We start from the raw sequence: 24,058 nt of genomic DNA, 5'->3' as shown, positions 1-24,058 counted from the left end.
TTGTTTTTCGTTAGTTTCATCCCGTTAGATTGTTTTGTTTCATTTTGTTTACTTGGATCATAACCGATACCATATCTACACTTCGGATGTCGTTTATAGTTACACATTTGTTTCACTGCTTGACGTGATCTCTCCCACGCAGCCGTGACGTACATTGCTCGTTCATCGGTTTCCATTACCGGTTGAACTGTCTCCTCATTATCCGAGAATAGTTCATCCGGTTTATGTGTTTTGATCTCACATGTTTTATCGTTTTCATCATTTAGTTGTTCGGTTTTAGGTTCTACAGGTGTTGGTATATATGCAGATATATTTCTGAACTCAGCAACCATTTGGTTGAGTGCAGATACTAGATCTTCTTTAGTAAACTCATCAGAAGAGAAATCAAATACCTCTTCGTCGTTTGCCATGAAGCATGTTACTTTCTCTTCACCATCTTCATTGTCGGAATATGCCCACTCGCTTCCACCGTCGGATGCAATGAGAGCTTTTTGGATCTCCTTTCCTTCATCAGCATGTTGATCATCATTTCTTCGGTAGTCGTTTCGTTGGTTGTTGTTGTTTCCCCGATAATTATTTCCTTGATAGTTATTTCCCTGATACCGGTTGCCTTGATAATTATTCCCTTGATAATTATTTCCTTGATAATTTCCTTCCGGTTTTCTATCGTCTCTTCTTGGTTTTCTACACTCTGACCTGAAATGTCCAAAACCATCACAGTTATAGCATCTTTTGTTTGATTTATCTACATAGTTATAATTAAAATCATTATTAGATGGTGGTTGTCTCTTCTTCATGAATTTCCCGAATTTCTGGGCTAGCATCGCCATCACATCGTCGGTTATTTGATCAGTGTTTTTGACTGGAGCCGGTGCGGTTGATACTGGAGCCGCCGGTTCCACCGATGTGACCAAGGCTCTTGTTGCGGTTGATGTAGATGCTTCATCTTCGATCCGAGACTTGATCTCGAATTCGTAGGCTTTTAAATCCTCAAACACATCATGCAACTTCATCTGCCCAAGGGTGCTAGACTCCCTCATCACCATGGTCTTGATATCCCACGTGCTTGGCAGTGATCTTAGAGCTTTGATGATCACTTCTCGGTTGTCATACTTCTTTCCGAGTGTTTGAAGCTCGTTTACTACGCTGGTGAACCGATTGCTAAATTCCTTCATATTTTCTCCCGGTTTCATCCTTATGTTTTCATACTTCTGCGTAGCCACCAAGATTTTATTTTCCTTGGTTCTTTCGTTTCCCTCGTGGATCTGGATAATCGTTTCCCAGGCTTCCTTTGCATTTTCGCACTCTGATATCTTGTTCAAAGTGTTGTTATCTATAGCTTTATAGATATGCCTCATGCAATGGTTGTCCAGGTTGCTTCTTCTCCGATCTTCACTTGACCACTGGCTTTCCTCCTTGTTGATCTTGATCGGTCCTTCTTTCAGGACTCGGCTCATCTCATCATCTAACGTTATCAGATGTAGATACATCTGTTTCTTCCAACTGCTAAATGCTTCGCTGTTTAGCATTGGCGGCTTGTCGCTGTGGGTCATGCTTCCCATCTTCTTAGGTTACTTGAGTGCTAAGATCCTCGCTCTGATACCACTTGTTAGGATCGGGGACGCCCTTGGAGGACCGGGGTGTTTTCCGGTTTCAGGTAAGGGTGGCCGCTTACACAACACACAACTCTTTTGGTGATAGTCCGGTTAGAGACTAAAACCTTTCTCAGCACTACACAACCTGTCACAGACTCTTGAACCGGTGTTCAAGGGCGGAAATGTCTGTTTCAGGTTGAAGCAACGTTTGCGACTTTAGATGATGTTTAAGAAGGAGGCGGTTTAATGGAGGTGAGTGACCGGTTTTAGGAGTATGATTAGTTTGCGGTTTTCGTTAAGAAAGCAGGAAATGAAAGCAAAGGAAAGAACACGAGACAAGAGATTTGTTTATGGATGTTCGGAGCAAACCCTCCTACGTCACCCCTTCTTCTCAAGTTATGAGAAGGATCTCCACTAACTCTTTAGAGTTACAATTATACTTCCGGTCGAGCCCAACTTCGCTACTCGCCGGTTACACCAAACTCACGCTTTGATGTAATAACAACACAACACAATAACACACAAATGGCTTCCGGTTTTAGGCAAACCGGTTTTAGAATATAAGACTTTATCTCTCTAGAATTTAATGCTTTTACAACTCATTAACTATTTCTGAACTTCTTCGAACTGCATTGAATGAAGACGATCCGTCTTCCTTTTATAGCTGAAAGTAGCTAACGACTACTTTCTTCTCTCTCTTGCGGATTGGTTGATCGTCATCACGCCTGTTTGCAGAAAGGTTGCTTGCACGCTTCAACTTCCTCAACACCTGGCATTCATGCAGGTGACTCTGAGCATATGATGACATAGCCGGTTTTCAGATTGTAACACGTGTTGAACATCCGCCTCCGGTTGTCAGCATCGGATCAACAAAGCATCATTGCTTTCCTCGCATGCTTCTGATCGGATCTGATCTTCTTTTATTCTTTCAAGACACGTTTCTTCCGTCATGGTACGTCACTCTTGAGATTTGAATCTTCTGATTTTTGATCTGTACTGTCCGGTTTCTGTGTCTTGTGCATTATGATCCGGTTGGAGTGTAATCTTTTGTTCTTTGTTAACCGATCGCTTTGAGAAGGTGAAGCCGGTTCCTGTGATCTTTTAATTCGATCACTTGAGGCTGATTTCTTTGAAGTAGTGGCAACCGGTTTTTGATGCAAGATTTCCGGTTCCGGTTTGTTAAGTACCTGCACATGAAGTTTAACTTCTGTTTAGTTTGTCTGGCCGGTTCCAAAATTAATCTACTTAATTTTTCTATCACATTTGGCAAAGAATCCTGTTTATCATGGCAGGACGAAGCATATACAGGTTCGTTATCATTTCATCCGGTCAGCTTTAGAAGATGGAGTATTAGCTCTTGAGAAGATTCCTGGGAGTGAGAATCCAGCTGATATGTTGACGAAAGCTGTGACAAATGAGAAACTGAAGTTGTGTGCAACTTCAGCTGGTCTTCTTCGTTAAGACACCGAATGGAAAGCCACTACCGATCGAGAGATGATGAAGTTAGTCTCCAAGTGGGAGATTGTTGAGTTATGGAGCCTACACTTATAATAAACTCTACATTATTAATTAGAGTTTATTGAGTTTTCATTTTTTGGTTTTGGGTTTGGGCCTGACCAAAGTTATTTAGGTTTATTACCTGAATGTTTACCCTATAAATATGTGATTATTAAGGGTTTACATTGGGTTAGACAGAATTCTAGAGAGATAAAGTGTGAGGCAAAAAAACTCTGTATTCCTTCTTCTTCTTCATAGTGAAATCTGGTGGTGGCTGAAGTGGATGTAACTCAATTTGAGTGAACCACTATAAATCTGTGTGTTCTTGTGTTCTTCTTTCTTGTGTTTTTTACAAATTGTTTTCAAACAGGTAGGATTTGAGAGATACAAATCCTAACAGAAAGAATATATATGTGCTATATCTGGGCATTATAATTGAAAAGGACACCCTTCCTTGCGTTTTTAATTTTTATAAAATTAGAAAATATATTGTTTTCCTTTCTTTTTAAGAAAGTTAAACACTCTTTGTAAAAATGTGTTTTTTCTTTATCTTCGTCATTGTTAGTCGTCATTTCGATGCTAGTTGTTAAGATGACGGATACATGAATGTGAAAATGACAATATTGTACATTTATTTTAGTCTTTAGAGAACAAATTCTTAAACACCAGTAAAACGTTTTAAATAAATATTAGTTTATTTTGAAAATGTTAATTGGTGATATTTTTATTTTATTTTTAATATTTAAAGATTTTAATATATAATAATAAATAAGTTAAAAAAGAAATAGAAAACATTTTAATAGTGTGATTAATTATTTGTGTAATATTGTTTGATTAGAAATTAAATAAAATGATTTTTAATTCTAGTTGAATTTTTTTTTTAATAGAAAAAATTAAGATACAAATTCTAAAGTGAATCAAATATAATAATATTTTTGTATGATCACTTTCTCATTTTTCACTCTAAAATAATATAAGAAATGAATTATACATAATATTAATAAACTAAATAGGCTGAAATTTGTTGACATGATTTTAAAACTGTTCTTAAATCACTTGCTCGTCCAACGGAATCGGCATCCATAATAAACCTCACCTCAGATGTTTTCCGACAGTCGGCGCTGACAGCTAGTACTCTGCCTCCCTCGTCTTACCAGAAAAATCCAGTCGGTAAATACTTGACCCGTTCGGATACAACACTCCGAAATGCCTCTCCGATCCCATACCCGTTTTCATGTTCTCGTTGTACAGGGCAAAAAGTAGTGCCTGAATGACTACACCCGGCTTCGCCGGCGTTCCGATGGCCGGTATGGCCGTGAATTTCTTTATTACATTCCGGTTATAAATTGCGGCATTGTTAATATTAGCTCCTCCTGTTTGGCCAATATCTCCTCCATTTGGCCAACCGGTTTCCGCTATAAAGATCCCAACATGCGGGTAGCCCATTCTTTTCATGGCAAAGTAGACCGCGTCTATCATTTGATCCAGCAGATTGGTGTAGGTTAACCCCGTACCCGGATCCTTAACCCTTATGCTATTGGCGGAGGATAACAGGGCGTAATCAAGCTTGATGTCGACCGGGTTGGATGCCCAAGCGAAATACGGGTATACATCCAAGAAGAGGGACGATTTCGTGTACTTGAGAAACTGAAGCATAGGTTTAATGATTTGAGTGGAGATGTCGGCACGGAAGGTTCCATTGGAAGGCGGGTAAGAAGCTTGAAGCACGTCCATGGCCAATGAGGTAGTGACTCTGACCTTACGGAGGAGGCCGAATTTCGCAAGCGATTTCTGAATCCGGTACATCGACGGGACGAGGCTGAGCTGGATGTTACGGTCGGGGATAGAAAGGATTTCGTTTCCGACGAGAACGTATCGGATCTTTGTTTTTGGGTAAAAGGGTAAGACTTGGGACCGTACCCATTCGTCTGCGATAGCTTGATTGGTGGAGATGCTCACAAGGAGCTGGTTCGGGACCATGACCGTAACCTCGATGTCGGATCCTCTCAGGGCGCCGAGAATGGCCGGGTTAGAATCATACAGTTTGACTTGCTTCACCTTCATGGCTTTCAAGAGCTCGACGGACTTTGACGGACTGGGAAGGTTGTCTCCCAATTGGCCGTAGCAGATGCCGACATTGCCGGCTCCGGCGGCGGCGTATGATACACCTGCTGGAAATTACAAGTTAATAAAGTAAGATTAGATTAGATTTAGATGTAGAAAGAAGCAGCTAAAGAGAATTAATAGAGATTTTGGACTTACTAGATACGGCGGCGGAAAGTATGAAACGGAGGAGGAGGAGGAGTACGGTGGCCGAAAATCCCGTCATATTTGTAACTTGAAGCAGCTATTGTGAATTATGTCATCATGTACGTCTCTCCTCTCTCTCTATATATATATGAAGAAAATTACCATGTAAATATTATTTGACTTGACTTGACTTGATTTAGTTAATTTAGATGCATGGACTTGTTTGGCTTAAAGAAACGAGGGTTTGGAGTCAAAAGAAATTTCAAAATATTTGTTTCACACTCTATTTATGGAAAATACACATAATTTTCTTTTTCAATTATAAAATAATATTAAAATTCACTTAGTTAATTTAGATGCAGGTAAATATTACAATTTTGTTTGACAAAAATTCAAATTATAATCACAATCCAATATGTTTTATCTTTATATTTTTAAAATTAAAAATAATAATAATAATAATATTATGTTATATTTCTTTCTTAAAAAAAAAAATACATAATCTTACCATAAATTTTGGTTGAATTCTAACATTTGACTAATTTAAAATACAATCCTCACCTTATACTAACAAAACTAATAATAAATTTTTTATTGTGTTTTTCAACCTTTTTTTGCAATATAGGAGATTATACATTTAAATTTAACCCTCTATTTAGGAGACTACCCAACCACAATACATTTTTAAAAAACAGATATTATTATCATTATATTAGAACACAAATTTTAATATATCAATATAGTTGAACTAGAAATTCGATTATATATCAATATATTTGTCATTTTTTCATCAAAATTGTAACTCTTTCAAATAGTATATATCTCCTTAATTTTAAATATAACACCAACTTAAATCATTATACTCTTGAATTCTAAAGAATATAGATGTCCAAATAATAACTCATAATTTTACCTTTATTGATATTTTTTTTTCAGAATCAGAAATAATATAACCCTTATTCTCAATTTACAAACAACGATCTTATAAATATATATTGGGATAGATTTTTAAATTATTATATTTTATATAATTTATTTAGATATTTGAGTATAAAAAAATAAAATAAAAAATCCTTCAATATTTGATGCCGAAAGAATATTGTCAGCGAGAAGAGGTGGTTCTTGAGGGCGGTTGCCCCTCTTGGATGCCGGAGAAATATTGTCAGCGACGCCAATGATTTCAGTCGTCAGAATATCAACAACTTTCTAGGTGTGTCAGTCTACTTATTTGTTGTCCCTCAATACGAATGAGATTTTCAAGTATGGTTGATCATCGATTATTACTATTATTATTGTTGTTTTTAAAGAGTTCAAATATATATATATGCACAATGTTGTTGGATTGTTATTGTCGATCTAGATCTTCTATTGGCGGTGATGTAATTGTGATTTTACTTAGAGTGATTGCCGATCTTGTCGAGGCAAATCAATTTGTTGGAGATCTGAACTGAAAAACATCGTCTACTATCTCTTATTTAGATATATGCAATTTAAGTGTATGTGTATTCAAAAACTTTCACTTCTTGTTTCTAAGTATCATTTTAAAAATAGTAACGTTTTTTCAATGACTATAATTGTGATTTGACGGGGATAGATTGTCGATTTTGGTGTGGTAACTCATTGAAGGAAAATCATTTTCTCCTAATAATATATATGTGATTTAAGTGTGTGAATCTATATCTCTTCCTCGGAAGGCTCTTACTGTTGGATTTGTGTGATTCTTACTGTTGGATTTGTGTGGCGTGTGAAAATGTTAAGATATATATAACTTATACAAAATCTTTGATCTTCTTACGACCCTTGCTTTAATTGTGATTTGGCGGAGACTATTGGCCGATACTTGGCTAGGCAACTCAAATTGTTGCAGCCAGGATCGAAAAAAATTTATCTCACTTGCTTAGATATGTGAGATTTTGTATGTAAATATCTCTCTTCCTTTAAGAATTTTATTGTTGGATTTCTGTGTTATTAATAGAGTATGAAATATATACACATACTCTAAATATTTTATCCTCCAAGACCACTACTTTAATTGAGATTTGGCGGAGACTGGCCCATTGTTGCCGAGACAACTTAAATTGTTGAAACATGATCAAAAGATTCATCTTTAACTTGTTTAGATATGTGGAATTGAAGTGTTTGTTATGAATATATCTTCCTTTGAGATTCCGACCGTTGGATTAGTGTGTTGTTGAAAGAGGTTGAGATATACATACATACACAAGGTTGGATCTAGTGTGGACAAATCTTTGATCTTTCAAAGACAATGACTGTTGTAATTGTGGTTTTGCGGAGATTGATGACTGATCATTGTCGAAGCAACTCAAAGTTGCAGCCAATGTCGGAAAAAAAATCATCTTGTCTTATTCGGATTTGTGGGATTTAAGTGCATGTATATCTCTTCGGATTTGTGGGATTTAAGTGCATGTATATCTCTTCGTATAAGATTTTTACTGTTGGATTTATGTGGTGTAGGAAAATGTCAAGATATATACAACTTACAAAAAAAATCTTTGATTTTCCAACTACCCTAACTGTAATTGTGATTTGGTGGAGACTAATGATCGATCATTGGCTAGGCACTCAAATTGTTGCATCCATGATCGAAAAAATTAATCTTTCTTGTTCTAATTGATGAACTAAAGAGAGAAAGGTGATTATATTATAATGATATGTGAATGATGTGTAACAGAGTTACATAGGTTATGTCTAAATATAGACATTAGATTAAACTAATAAAGAAACTAATATAATAATATAATATAATATTGATATTATCACAATTTATCATATTGTGATAATATCTTACAGATATATTATATTCTAACACCCCTACTCAAACTAAAGATGAAAAACGCTTGAACAACTTCAGGTTTAAGACGATCGAGATGTTGAACTGTTGTTGATGTATATTTCAAACTTCAGAAACTCGTGAGCTGTTTAAATCCATCAAACTACATGATGACAGTGTGTTGACTGAAGAGAACTAGTTAAAAAAGTAGAATCTCATGGCCTTTGAATTCTGGATGAAACAACAACCGAAAAGAAACTCCAAAGTTACTCGTGAGTCTCAAGATATTCATCCAACACATAATTTTCTTTTTCAATTATAAAATAATATTAAAATTCACTTAGTTAATTTAGATGCATGTAAATATTACAATTTTGTTTGACAAAAATTCAAATTATAATCACAATCCAATATGTTTTATCTTTATATTTTTAAAATTAAAAATAATAATAATAATAATATTATGTTATATTTCTTTCTTAAAAAAAAATACATAATCTTACCATAAATTTTGGTTGAATTCTAACATTTGACTAATTTAAAATACAATCCTCACCTTATACTAACAAAACTAATAATAAATTTTTTATTGTGTTTTTCAACCTTTTTTTGCAATATAGGAGATTATACATTTAAATTTAACCCTCTATTTAGGAGACTACCCAACCACAATACATTTTTAAAAAACAGATATTATTATCATTATATTAGAACACAAATTTTAATATATCAATATAGTTGAACTAGAAATTCGATTATATATCAATATATTTGTCATTTTTTCACCAAAATTGTAACTCTTTCAAATAGTATATATCTCCTTAATTTTAAATATAACACCAACTTAAATCCTTATACTCTTGAATTCTAAAAAATATAGATTTCCAAACAATAACACATAATTTTGCCTTTTATTGATTTTTTTTTCAGAATCATAAATAATATAACCATTATTCTCAATTTACAAACAACAATCTTATAAATATATATTGGGATAGATTTTTAAATTATAATATTTTATATAATTTATTTAGATATTTGAGTATAAAAAATAAAAATAAAATCTTACAATATTTGCCGATCAATTAGCGTTAAACGGGAGAGGGTTATATATAAACTGAATAAATGAGGGTGGGCCTTCAAACTTCTGAATGAGGCGTAGAGGGAGAGGTGATTCTTGAGGGTGGTTACCCCTCATTCAGTCGTCAGAATATCAATAACTCTCCCATTCGGTCCTAAATGAGTAGTAAGTACTTTTTGGGTGCAAATTGCAACCCAAAAGGTTAATAGTGGAAATAAAATAACATATAATCCTAAGAATGTCTAAAAGAATTTGATACAAGAAAAATGGCTAGGTTTTCTCGGTCAGAAAGAGGCTCAAGTCAAATTTTAAGGTCCTGGGCAACAGAGAACTAACATAGGCGCAGATCTAGGCTAGTTTCCTCGGTCTTCGTGTTCACAAAAGCATCTAGAATCAACAGAAACGTCAGGAAGGCGTCGGATTTCGCATGTAGAGAGGCTGCCTTGGTCGGATGGCGCTCGGGTATGCTCTAGGGTGTCGCTTTACCGATCAGATGTTATCCCAGGGCTAGCTTTTCCGGTCCTAAACCAGCAGACCTACTATTCTACCAATTTTTCCACCTAATCCTAATCTAACAAAATATTTGGTGATCCAAATGGATCCCAAATTGAATAAAAAAAATTCCAGAAAGTTTTACATCCTAATTCTAATGTCATACAAATGATAAATTAAACCAAAACAATTTTCTTCTCTTTTTTAAACCTAACTAGATTATTAATAATATACAAATAAATCCTAGATCTAATATTATACAAAAAAAAATTAGATCAAAACAGATTTTCTTTTAACTTTTTGAGTCTTTTTAAATGGCCAATTCAAGGGTCGATTTTAGTTTTTTTTAAAAAATATTTTTTTTACTTGGTTAATGACCTTTTATTTACATGAAATTTCTGTTTTTTTAGTTAGTTTTATTTATTTACATGTTAAATGTATTATTAAGGTTTACATATTTACAAATATCAAAATAGAATCTTAAACTCCTATCAAAATAACAAATTTTAAAAAAAACAAATCCTGCATGGGATGATATATAAAGATAAAAAATAAAATTATAATCTAAAAAGATCTATACAAAGGGGCTTACAATGGGGCTGCTCCTTTACTTTTGGAATGAAAAACAGAAATTTCCCAAGAAAAACTTGTGATACAACCCAAGAATGGTTGGTGTTTGCTTAGGGTTTCGGTTGTGGGAAAGGTTGGGCAACCTAGGGGCACGTCAATGTGAAAAGAGGGATCATTTTCTAAGGTGTTAAGAGGGGTATTTATAGGCAAAGCTATGAAATTATATGGCCTAAATTCCCATTTAACACACTTGACCATTGGTTGGGTTTTTCCTAAGTTTGTAAAGTTTGGTTTGATTGGTTTTGGTTGTTGTTGAGAATAGAGAGTTGAATTTGGTTTGGGTTTTCCTAAGTTTATAAAGTTTGGTTTGATTGATTTTGGTTTTGGTTTGGTTTGGTTTGGTTTGGTTTGGTTTGGTTGTGGGTTGTTGATTTCAGTTTAGTTTTTTTGAGCAATTTGTGAAACTTAGTTTGATTGGTTTTGATTTGGTTGTTAATTTTGGTTGGTTTGAATCGAAAAAGAGCTGTTTTTTGGTGAATGGTCAATGGATTGGACAGAAGAGAGAAGAAGAGGAAAAGAAGAAGATTAAGAATGATGTGTAACTTCTTATTGTTTGCGTTTTCGTTTTCTGACTGTCAAACTCTCAATGCTTATTTTTGTTGCATCATGAGTTTGAGTGGGGCTGTTAGAGTATAATATAATATATTTGTAAGATATTATCACAATATTATAAATTGTGATAATATCAATATTATATTATTTAGTTTCTTTATATGTCAGTTATAATGTCTAGATAATAGAAATAATTTATGTAAATTTAAATTACAATTTAATACAATTTTTCAATGTCTCAGTTAATAGTTTGTGATTTTTAATTTTTTGTAAGTTATATTTTCAAATGAGCATATCAATTTTAAATCAATTGGTATGACTTGGTGTTTGGTAAACTTTTTATAATGGTTTATATTATTCTATGGTAATTTCTTGAATATCAAATTAAATTCAAAAGATTTAACAATTTTTGAAAAGTTGAAAATGTAAAAATTTTGAAAATTTTAGCCACTGAATGTGAATTGGTTATAACTCTAATTGATTTGACAATTTGACCAGACTTAGATTACATTGTTTTCTACAAGTTTTATCTAATATAATTTTCTATTTTGAACACTAAACATGATTTTCAAAGACCACGAAGAAAATATGTAAAGTTGATCAACTATTTTTGATAATTTAATTTGGTATACAAACTTAGTTAATGGATTGTGATTTGAATGACTCCAAATAATATAGATATTTGTCACTACTTATATAACTCACTTCCCTACAATGTTTTTTCAAATCTTTTGCCGTAATTCAAACCCTATGCAAGACTTTTAAATCCAATACACTAGGATTCTAAATATAGAGGATATTTGTTTCATTCTGTTGCATTTTCTTAAATATTCGCTTGTTAAACTTGTCTTAACTCCAAATTGCGATCGATTTTTAAAAACATTTTTTTGATCGACTAGTTTGAAAATTCTTTGACTCTCTTTAAAAATTTAGTTTTGAAAACGTGAGGGGAATTAATTTTGACGTTTGAAAGATTGAAGTTTAAAAAATGAGGCTTTATAGACAACTCCATATCTTACCTTCCCGTCGAATTTGGGAGAAATTGTGAGTTTTTTAATGAGAAGTATGTCATAGGCCTACTTTAACTTTTTTCAATATTAATTTATCCTCACGACTAGAGAGTCGCCACCTAATTTCAAAAATTAGGAAATTAAGAGTTGTGAGTTCGGCGTTTGGTTACGTGTGGGAAATGATTTTTTAGACGTTATGCCCCACAACACCCCTAAGGTCTCTACTAATTAATTTTGGCATTTCTTAAAAATAATCTTACGCTTTACTTTTTAGAAAAACAAATTAATCTCATACTATCCTAGGATCACGTAAATCATAAACTTACATAAAAAAAAACCAAAGGGAAAAAATAAAAATAAACCCAAAAATATGAAAAACCCAAGCAAAAGGACCTTGGTTAGCCTCCACGATCCTATACCTGATTTTTGGTCGAGGTGAAAATTCAAATCGGTCAAAAAATTGTGCTTTTTGTCGGTCCTCGGTCCTAAGGTGTGGCCAATGTCGGTCCTGTGACAAGCAATAACAGTCCTCAGCCTTTGGATGCGGAAATCTTCGGTCCTTTGACAAGTAGTAGCGGTCTTCAGCCTTTGGGTGCAGAAATCTTTGATCCTTTGACAAGAAGTAGCGGTCTTCAGCCTTTGGGTGCAGAAATCTTTGATCCTTTGACAAGAAGTAACGGTCCTAAGCCTTTGGGTGCGGAAATCTTCGATCCTTTTACAAGAAGTAGCGGTCCTCAGCCTTTGGGTGCATAAATCTTTGGTCCTGGGCCTACAACAACTCTCCAATTCAGTCCTAAATGAGCAGTAAGTACTTTTTGGTTGCAAATTGTAACCTAAAAGCCTAATAGTAAAAATTAAATAACATATAATCCTAAGAATGTCTAAAAGAACTGAATACAAGAAAAATGGCTAGGTTTTCTAGTTTAGAAAGAGGCTCGGGTCAAATTTAAGGTCCTGGGCAACAGAGAACTAGCATAGGCACAGATCTAGGCTAGTTTCCTCGGTCTTCATGTGCACAGAAGCATCCAGAATCAACAGAAACGTCAGGAAGGCAATGTATTTCACATGTAGAGAGGCTGCCTTGGACGGATGGCGCTCGAGTATGCTTCAGAGTGCAGTTTTGCCGATCAGATGTTATCTCAGGATTAGCTTTTCCGTTCATAAAGAAACAGACCTGTTATTCTACCAAATTTTCCACCTAATCCTAATCTAACAAAATATATGGTAATCCAAATGGATCCCAAATTGCATAAAAAAATTCCATAAAGTTTTACATCATAATTTTAATGTCATACAAATGCTAAATTAAACCAAAACAAATTATTTCTTCTCTTTTTTTACATCTTTGAGTTTTTTTTCTCTTTTTTAAACCTAACTAGATTATTAATAATATACAAGTAAATCCTACATCTAATATTATACAAAAAAAAAATTAATCAAAACATATTTTCTTTTAACTTTTTGAGTCTTTTTAAATGGCCAATTCAAGTGCCGATTTTGGTTTTATAAAAAAAAAATTACTTGGTCAATGAACTTTTAATTACATGGAACTTTTTGTTTTTTTAGTTATGTTTTATTTATTTACATGTTAAATGTATTATTAAGGTTTACATATTTACAAATATCAAAATAGAATCTTAAACTCTTATCAAAATAACAAATTTAAAAAAAAAAAATCCTACAAGGGATGATATATAATGATAAAAAATAAAATTATAATCTAAAAAGTTCTATGCAAAGGGGCTTACAATGGGGCTGCTCCTTTGCATTTGGAATGAAAAACATAAATTTCCCAAGAAAAACTTGTGATACAACCCAAGAATGGTTGGTGTTTGCTTAGGGTTTCGGTTGTGGAAAAAGTTGGGCAGCCTAGGGGCACGTCAATGTGAAAAGAGGGATCCTTTTTTAAGGTATTAAGAGGGGTATTTATAGGCAAATTTATGAAACTATATGGCCCAAATACCCATTTAACACACTTGACCCGTTGGAAAGAAAAACTATTTTAAACATTTACAAATGCAATATCATTTCTTTTTCGATTTCTCATGGAGAAACGAGTGGTGTATCTTGAAAAGTCAAAGTTATCAAACTTTGGTCGAGCCCTATTGTTCCTCATCTCATTTTTATTACTAGACGACCTCCGAGAAGCGTCCAGTGTTTATAAATGTTTTATGAATTTTGAAAAGAAGATAAGCACATATTGACGACAATCGTGTTTAGGACGTTACAACTTTTTAGTGATTTTTATGGGACCAAATGATACTTAGCTTGAAATAAATATTTGATTGTTTATAAATTCTAATATATATATATATATATATATATATATATATATATATATATATATATATATATATATATAAAAAGATACATATACATAATTGATTATATGATATCATTTAAAAATGAGGGGTATGTAAATAAATCAAACCGTTCAAACCGTTTAATCGCTCAAACCAAATTATTTCAAACCGTGAATTGACCAAACCGAACTCATTATGGTTTTTTTTATTAAACTGATCCCAACGATTCAGTTTATCGGTTTAGCATTACTAAAACTACTTAAATTGACAAAATACTTAAATAAAATGGGAGCGATAATTGTATTTAAAACTAATAGTGATGAGTAATATATTATAACTATTAGATTACAACACACATTTAAAATAAAATTATTGAGACAATAGTATGAACCTAAAAATTTGTTAACATACTATGAAGAATATTAGTTATTACCATTAGTATACCAACTTAATCTCAAAATTGTTGACTAATTATTAGTGTTATGTTTAGTCCAAAAAATAATTACAAGTATAATGCAATTGTGAGTTTGAAATCAAGGTTTTTTTAGTTAGTTAATGTTATTATTCATATAAATACAATATATGTTATTTATTTATTATTATTATTTAATTAATTTTATATTTAAATATATAAAATTTTAAAATTGACTAAGTATACTTAGTCATATATATAAATAATAATAATATATAACTATTATTTTTTCAAATTAAACTCATACGATTTCAAATAAACTTTAGTTTTTACTAGTTTACAACTAGTCAACGATTTTACGTAAATTATCAATTTTGACCGACTTGCATCGGTCATAATATTGTTACTTGTTCATGTACATTACAATATTTATAAATTGTTATTGATATATTTTAAATCTATTTTAACAAATCCGATAATTAACCAAACCGATTAAATCGACCAAATTGTTCTTTTAACCGTTCAAAACGGATAATCAAAACGACATATCGACGGTTTGAAATTTAGTAAATCAATGTCAACGATTTAGATATGCATTTCGGTCAATAAATTTACCAAACAAACCAAACCACTCACACCCATATTTAAAAACACACATCTTATTTGAAGCCTAGAAATATATTACATGCATGACCTATGATATAACGAAAAGACACAACGAGTCATAACCTTTGCCTTTGTAAGATGAACTTGACCACAATCGACACAATGAGTTATGAGTTGATTGTCCTAAGAAATTCGGGATTGTAATTACTACACGTAAGAAGTCACGAAAAATATTCTCTTCTTCATTTCGACGCTCCTTCAAAAGGGTCTCGGAAGAACAGTGGATGAAATTCACAATTGAGATGTTCACTTTTTACATTGGCTGTTATAAAACTTCTTATGTTGGGAGAATGACTAATCACACCATTAATTATCCCAAGACCAAGTTAATCGTGGTGTCCGGGAAATCAAGCATCGTGGAAAGAATATATATGTGCTATATCTGGGCATTATAATTGAAAAGGACACCCCTCCTTGCGTTTTTAATTTTTATAAAATTAGAAAATATATTGTTTTCCTTTCTTTTTAAGAAAGTTAAACACTCTTTGTAAAAATGTGTTTTTTTTTATCTTCGTTATTGTTAGTCGTCATTTCGATGCTAGTTGTTAAGATGACGGATACATGAATGTGAAAATGACAATATTGTACATTTATTTTAGTATTTAGAGAACAAATTCTTAAACACCAGTAAAACGTTTTAAATAAATATTAGTTTATTTTGAAAATGTTAATTGGTGATATTTTTATTTTATTTTTAATATTTAAAAATTTTAATATATAATAATAAATAAGTTAAAAAAGAAATAGAAAACATTTTAATAGTGTGATTAATTATTTGTGTAATATTGTTTGATTAGAAATTAAATAAAATGATTTTTAATTCTAGTTGAAATTTTTTTTATAGAAAAAATCAAGATACAAATTCTAAAGTGAATCAAATATAATAATATTTTTGTATGATCACTTCCTCATTTTTCACTCTAAAATAATATAAGAAATGAATTATACATAATATTAATAAACTAAATAGGCTGAAATTTGTTGAACATGATTTTAAAACTGTTCTTAAATCACTTGCTCGTCCGTCGGAATCGGCATCCATAATAAACCTCACCTCAGATGTTTTCCGACAGTCGGCGCTGACATCTAGTACTCTGCCTCCCTCGTCTTACCAGAAAAATCCAGTCGGTAAATACTTGACCCGTTCGGATACAACACTCCGAAATGCCTCTCCGATCCCATACCCGTTTTCATGTTCTCGTTGTACAGGGCAAAAAGTAGTGCCTGAATGACTACACCCGGCTTCGCCGGCGTTCCGATGGCCGGTATGGCCGTGAATTTCTTTATTACATTCCGGTTATAAATTGCGGCATTGTTAATATTAGCTCCTCCTGTTTGGCCAATAAACCCATTCTTTTCATGGCAATGTAGACCGCGTCTATCATTTGATCCAGCAGATTGGTGTAGGTTAACCCCGTACCCGGATCCTTAACCCTTATGTTATTGGCGGAGGATAACAGGGCGTAATCAAGCTTGATGTCGACCGGGTTGGATGCCCAAGCGAAATACGGGTATACATCCAAGAAGAGGGACGATTTCGTGTACTTGAGAAACTGAAGCATAGGTTTAATGATTTGAGTGGAGATGTCGGCACGGAAGGTTCCATTGGAAGGCGGGTAAGAAGCTTGAAGCACGTCCATGGCCAATGAGGTAGTGACTCTGACCTTACGGAGGAGGACGAATTTCGCAAGCGATTTCTGAATCCGGTACATCGACGGGACGAGGCTGAGCTGGATGTTACGGTCGGGGATAGAAAGGATTTCGTTTCCGACGAGAACGTATCGGATCTTTGTTTTTGGGTAAAAGGGTAAGACTTGGGACCGTACCCATTCGTCTGCGATAGCTTGATTGGTGGAGATGCTCACAAGGAGCTGGTTCGGGACCATGACCGTAACCTCGATGTCGGATCCTCTCAGGGCGCCGAGAATTGTTGAATAAACTTTAATTAATAAGGTATTTAGTTTTTTATGTTTAATAATCCTAGAGTAATAACTAGGGGTGAGTGGGATAACCAAGAGATTTGGGTGGGAGCTATTTAATATGAAGAATAATTTTATTTTGTCATTTGAAGAGTCAAGCATACGAAGAGTCTATGCTTTCTTATAAAAGAGTTGTAAAAATCTATTTGAGAATAATAAGAAAGATATATTTTGGCATCTTGTTATCAACAAATTGGTATCAGAGCTATTGTGTGTGAGGTGAGCGTGAGAAAACTTGTTAGTCTCAAAAGAGAATGCCGCGGTGTGCGCTGGCCGAGAGAGAAAAACAAGAGCGATCGAGAGCCTTGTGAGGTGTGTGTGTTGAGTTTAAACACTTGAGAGGAATGGAAGGTCTAACCAATGGCATCCCGCTACCCAAGTTGACAAAAGGCGTCAACTACGACAACTGGAAGGTGCAGATGAAGGCCCTTTTCGGTTCCCAAGATAACTGGGATGTGGTCGAGACTGGGTATGAGGAACCGGAGAACACAGATGGGTATTCAAATGCCCAGTTGAACGCGTTGAAGGTCGTTCGAGCTAAAGATAGGGCGGCTCTATATCTAATATACCGATCTGTCGACGAATCTGGTTTTGAGAAGATAGCTGACGCAAAATCTTCCAAAGTGGCATGGGATATACTCGAAATAGTAAACAAAGGAGACGAACGGGTGAAGCAAGTCCGACTTCAAACCCTAAGGGGCGATCTGGAAAACATGAGGATGAAAGAGTCTGAAAGCGTATCTGAGTTCATTACTCGAGTGGAGACCGTGGTGAACAAACTAAATCGGAATGGTGAGAGTCTTTTATCAAACCGAGTTGTTGAAAAGATTCTGAGGTCATTGACAGATAGTTTCGAAAATATTGTGTGCGCAATAGAGGAATCAAAGGATCTATCAACGCTCACCATTGAAGAGCTTGCTGGGTCCTTGGAAGCGCATGAGCAGAGAAGGAAAAACAAGAAGGGGGAGTCTCTTGAACAGGCTCTCCAGGCGAAGGCGGCAATAAAAGAGGAGAAGGTGCTTTATGCTCAGAGTACCAGAGGCAGAGGAAGAGGCAGAAGCCTAGGTGGTAGAGGAAGAGGTGGACGAGGAAGTGAGCAAGTCGGCCAACAGAACTGGCATGGCAGAGGTCAAGCTCGGGGTGGCCGGACAAACACAAATAATAATATTGAGTGTTATAACTGTGGAAAGAATGGACATGTTGCCAAGGATTGTTACTCGATAAAATGTTACAATTGCGGAAATCTGGGTCATATTTCCAAAGATTGTAGATCCGAGAAGAAAAAGGAGGAACCAACAAATTTTTTTGCTGAGAAAGAAGATGAAGGGTTGTTGCTGGTGACAAAAATTCCAGAAACTGAGCTCAAACCAAGCTGTTCTGATAACTCATTTTGGTACTTGGATACCGGGGCAAGTAACCACATGTGCGGCGACGAGAGCTTATTCAAAATACTCTCAAAGGTGGAGTCCGGATCCATTTCTTTTGGCGATGCTTCAAAAGTAGCCGTCAAAGGTCGAGGAACGATCAGGTATCAGCAGAAAAATTGGGGAATCGGAGAAATCAGAGATGTTTACTACGTACCTGATCTCAAAAGCAACATACTGAGCATGGGACAATTGATGGAGAAAGGGTACTCGGCTATAATGAAGGACCGAGAAATGCAACTGAAGGATAAACTTGGGAGACTCATTGCCCAGGTAGAAATGAAGAAAAACCGTATGTACAAACTTGAGCTTAAAATAGTTCAAGATAAATGTATGCAACTTGATCTAGAGGATGAGGCCATGAAGTGGCATTATCGGTTCGGTCATCTTCACTTCGGAGGGTTGAACGAGCTGGTGAAAAAGGAGATGGTGCTTGGAATGCCTAACATTATATTCGAAAAGAGGTTCTGTGAAGAATGTGTGATCGGGAAACAAGCGAGGTCTTCTTTCCCAAGCAGTTCTGAATACAGAGCAAAGGAGCAACTCGGACTAATTCACACAGATTTATGTGGGCCAATAACTCCAGAATCATTTAGTGGTAAAAGATACTTCTTTTCTTTAATTGATGATTTTTCGAGAAAGACGTGGGTTTATTTTCTGAAGGAGAAGTCAGAAGTGTTTGAAAACTTCAAGAAATTTAAAGTGATGGTGGAGAAAGAAACAAACAAAGTTATCAAAGCAGTCCGATCTGACAGAGGAGGTGAGTTCACTTCTAACGAGTTCAACAAATACTGCGAAGAACATGGAATCAAGCGTTTCTTGACTACTCCATACTCTCCGCAGCAAAACGGTGTAGCAGAACGAAAGAATCGAACTATACTCGATATGGTTCGATCTATGTTGAAAGGAAAGAATATGCCAAAACAGTTTTGGGCAGAGGCAGTGCAGTGCGCAGTTTATGTGCAAAATAGATGTCCACATGCCAAGCTAGGAGAGAAGACACCTCAAGAGATTTGGAGTGGTATGAAGCCGAGTGTCTTTCATCTCAAGGTATTCGGTAGTGTGGCCTATGGGCAAGTACCAAGTCAGCACAGGACAAAGTTAGAAGATCGAAGCAAGAAGTACATATTTATCGGGTATGATGAAAAATCTAAGGCATATAAATTGTTTGATCCTATTAATAAGAAATTGGTGGTGAGTCGAGATGTTCACGTGGAGGAATCAATGACATGGAACTGGAGTAACACGATCGAGGAAGAAACTAGTTCAGAGGCTGTTATGCCTCCGATATCAACAACCACCGAGCTTTCAGAAGATGAATCTGAGCCTCTACAACCCAGAATGAGAAGTCTACGGGAGATATATGACACTACAAATGAAGTCCACATTGTATGTCTTCTCGCCGACTCAGAAGATTTGAATTTTGAGAAAGCTGTACAAGACGAGAAATGGAGATCGGCTATGGATGAAGAAATTGGGGCAATTGAACGCAATAAAACTTGGGAGCTAACCGACCTTCCTGAAGGAACTCGACCCATTGGAGTAAAATGGGTGTACAAAAAAAAGATGAATGTCGAAGGAGAGGTTGAGCGTTATAAGGCTCGACTTGTGGTGAAGGGCTATAGACAAAAGGAGGGAATCGATTATGATGAAGTTTTTGCTCCTGTCACGAGAATGGAGTCAATCCGACTTCTGATCTCGTTAGCTGCTCAAAACCAATGGCCAATTCTACAGATGGATGTGAAATCAGCATTTCTAAATGGAGTGTTGAAGGAGGAAGTGTACGTCGAGCAACCACTTGGGTATATGAAGAGAGGTGATGAGAAGAAGGTGCTGAGATTGAGAAAAGCCCTCTATGGGCTGAAGCAGGCTCCTCGTGCTTGGAATGAGAGAATTGACGAGTATTTCAAGAAAAATGGGTACCAGCAATGTCCGTACGAGCATGCCTTGTACACAAAGAAATCAAAAAATGATATGATGGTAGTCGCTCTCTATGTCGACGACCTCATATTCACCGGAAGCAACACAAAACTGATTGAGGAGTTCAAGAAGGTAATGAAGAAGGAGTTCGAAATGACAGACTTAGATTTGATGAAATATTTTCTTGGCCTAGAAGTGAAGCAGTCAGAGGAAGGGATTTTTATATCCCAAGAGAGGTATGCGCTTGAAATTTTAAAGAAGTTTAAAATGGAGGACTGCAACCCAGTTTCAACTCCAATGGAACCAGGCACTAAACTCTCAAAGTTTGATGGAGGAGAACGGGCTGATGCTGGGAGATATCGAAGCTTAGTCGGAAGTCTAAGGTATCTTACAAGCACGAGACCCGACCTAATGTTGAGTGTTGGGATAACAAGCAGATTCATGGAGGATCCAAGCTATACACATTGGAAGGCTTTGAAGAGAATTCTGAGATATGTTCGAGGAACTCTTTCACTTGGTATTTTCTATTCAAAATCAGATAACTACCGATTATTAGGTTACTCTGATAGTGATTGGTGTGGTGATGTTGATGACCGGAAAAGTACTTCGGGTTATGTATTCCTACTCGGAAATACGGCTTTTACTTGGTTGTCAAAGAAGCAGCCTATTGTAACTCTGTCGACCTGCGAGGCAGAGTATGTGGCGGCCTCTTGGAGTGTGTGTCATGCAGTATGGCTTTCAAATTTACTAAAGCATTTGGGAGTGATCCGAGACGAAGGGACTGTGATTCGAGTTGATAACAAGTCGGCGATCGAGTTGGCAAAGAATCCAGTTAATCACGGAAGGAGCAAGCACATTGACGTCCGATTTCATTTCATTCGAGAACAAGTCAAAGAAGGAAAGGTTGAGTTGGAGCATGTTGAAAGTCGAGCTCAAGCCGTTGACATATTCACCAAGCCATTACCGACCACACTGCTGGAGAGTTGTAAAAGGCTGATTGGAATGAGAGATGAGAAAAATATTTAAGTTTAAGGGGGAAATTTGTTGAATAAACTTTAATTAATAAGGTATTTAGTTTTTTATGTTTAATAATCCTAGAGTAATAACTAGGGATGAGTGGGATAACCAAGCGATTTGGGTGGGAGCTATTTAATATGAAGAATAATTTTATTTTGTCATTTGAAGAGTCAAGCATACGAAGAGTCTATGCTTTCTTATAAAAGAGTTGTAAAAATCTATTTGAGAATAATAAGAAAGATATATTTTGGCATCTTGTTATCAACAAGAATGGCCGGGTTAGAATCATACAGTTTGACTTGCTTCACCTTCATGGCTTTCAAGAGCTCGACGGACTTTGACGGACTGGGAAGGTTGTCTCCCAATTGGCCGTAGCAGATGCCGACATTGCCGGCTCCGGCGGCGGCGTATGATACACCTGCTGGAAATTACAAGTTAATAAAGTAAGATTATATTAGATTTAGATGTAGAAAGAAGCAGCTAAAGAGAATTAATAGAGATTTTGGACTTACTAGATACGGCGGCGGAAAGTATGAAACGGAGGAGGAGGAGTACGGTGGCCGAAAATCCCGTCATATTTGTAACTTGAAGCAGCTATTGGGAATTATGTCATCATGTACGTCTCTCCTCTCTCTCTATATATATGAAGAAAATTAACATGTAAATATTATTTGACTTGACTTTACTTGATTTGATTTAGTTAATTTAGATGCATGGACTTGTTTGGCTTAAAGAAAAGAGGATTTGGAGTCAAAAGAAATTTCAAAATATTTGTTTCACACTCTATTTATGGAAAATACACATAATTTTCTTTTTCAATTATAAAATAATATTAAAATTCACTTAGTTAATTTAGATGCATGTAAATATTACAATTTTGTTTGACAAAAATTCAAATTATAATCACAATCCAATATGTTTTATCTTTATATTTTTAAAATTAAAAAAAATAATAATAATAATATTATGTTATATTTCTTTCTTAAAAAAAAATACATAATCTTACCATAAATTTTGGTTGAATTCTAACATTTGACTAATTTAAAATACAATCCTCACCTTATACTAACAAAACTAATAATAAATTTTTTATTGTGTTTTTCAACATTTTTTTGCAATATAGGAGATTATACATTTAAATTTAACCCTTTATTTAGGAGACTACCCAACCACAATACATTTTTAAAAAACAGATATTATTTTCATTATATTAGAACACAAATTTTAATATATCAATATAGTTGAACTAGAAATTCAATTATATATCAATATATTTGTCATTTTTTCACCAAAATTGTAACTCTTTCAAATAGTATATATCTCCTTAATTTTAAATATAACACCAACTTAAATCCTTATACTCTTGAATTCTAAAAAATATAGATTTCCAAACAATAACACATAATTTTGCCTTTAATTGATTTTTTTTTTCAGAATCATAAATAATATAACCATTATTCTCAATTTACAAACAACAATCTTATAAATATATATTGGGATAGATTTTTAAATTATAATATTTTATATAATTTATTTAGATATTTGAGTATAAAAAATAAAAATAAAATCTTACAATATTTGCCGCATCAATTAGCGTTAAACGGGAGAGGGTTATATATAAACTGAATAAATGAGGGTGGGCCTTCAAACTTCTGAATGAGGCGTAGAGGGAGAGGTGATTCTTGAGGGTGGTTACCCCTCATTCAGTCGTCAGAATATCAACAACTCTCCCATTCGGTCCTAGATGAGTAGTAAGTACTTTTTGGGTGCAAATTGCAACCCAAAAGGTTAATAGTTGAAATAAAATAACATATAATCCTAAGAATGTCTAAAGGAATTGGATACAAGAAAAATGGCTAGGTTTTCTCGGTCAGAAAGAGGCTCAAGTCAAATTTTATGGTCCTGGACAACAGAGAACTAACATAGGCGCAGATCTAGGCTAGTTTCCTCGGTCTTCGTGTTCACAAAAGCATCCAGAATCAACAGAAACGTCAGGAAGGCGTCGGATTTCGCATGTAGAGAGGCTGCCTTGGTCGGATGGCGCTCGAGTATGCTCTAGGGTGTCGCTTTACCGATCAGATGTTATCCCAGGGCTAGCTTTTCCGGTCCTAAACCAGCAGACCTACTATTCTACTAATTTTTCCACCTAATCCTAATCTAACAAAATATTTGGTGATCCAAATGGATCCCAAATTGAATAAAAAAAATTCCAGAAAGTTTTACATCCTAATTCTAATGTCATACAAATGATAAATTAAACCAAAACAATTTTCTTCTCTTTTTTAAACCTAACTAGATTATTAATAATATACAAATAAATCCTAGATCTAATATTATACAAAAAAAAAATTAGATCAAAACAGATTTTCTTTTAACCTTTTGAGTCTCTTAAATGGCCAATTCAAGGGTCGATTTTAGTTTTTTTAAAAAAATATTTTT

At 34.7% G+C, this 24,058-nt stretch overlaps 1 protein-coding gene and 1 pseudogene across 1 annotated transcript; both read right to left on the bottom strand.

Moving 5' to 3' along the window:
- Window positions 1–4,220: 4,220 nt before the first annotated feature.
- On the bottom strand, window positions 4,221–5,249 carry LOC124922646 (probable glucan endo-1,3-beta-glucosidase A6). The gene has a single exon (XM_047463365.1). The coding sequence runs from the start codon at window positions 5,154–5,156 to the stop codon at window positions 4,221–4,223; it is 936 nt and encodes a 311-aa protein (XP_047319321.1). The 5' UTR covers window positions 5,157–5,249.
- Window positions 5,250–16,365: 11,116 nt separating this feature from the next.
- On the bottom strand, window positions 16,366–22,026 carry LOC124922280 (annotated as a pseudogene).
- Between the last annotated feature and the right edge of the window lie 2,032 nt (window positions 22,027–24,058).

The sequence above is a fragment of the Impatiens glandulifera genome, chromosome 1 (genome assembly GCF_907164915.1).
Source record: "Impatiens glandulifera chromosome 1, dImpGla2.1, whole genome shotgun sequence".
NCBI lineage: Eukaryota > Viridiplantae > Streptophyta > Magnoliopsida > Ericales > Balsaminaceae > Impatiens > Impatiens glandulifera.
This window is presented reverse-complemented; position numbering and strand designations above follow the sequence as displayed.

What these genes read in the sequence shown, in the direction of transcription:
- LOC124922646 (XM_047463365.1), bottom strand. Translation starts at nt 5,156, where the DNA reads ATGAAGGTGAAGCAAGTCAAACTGTATGATTCTAACCCGGCCATTCTC.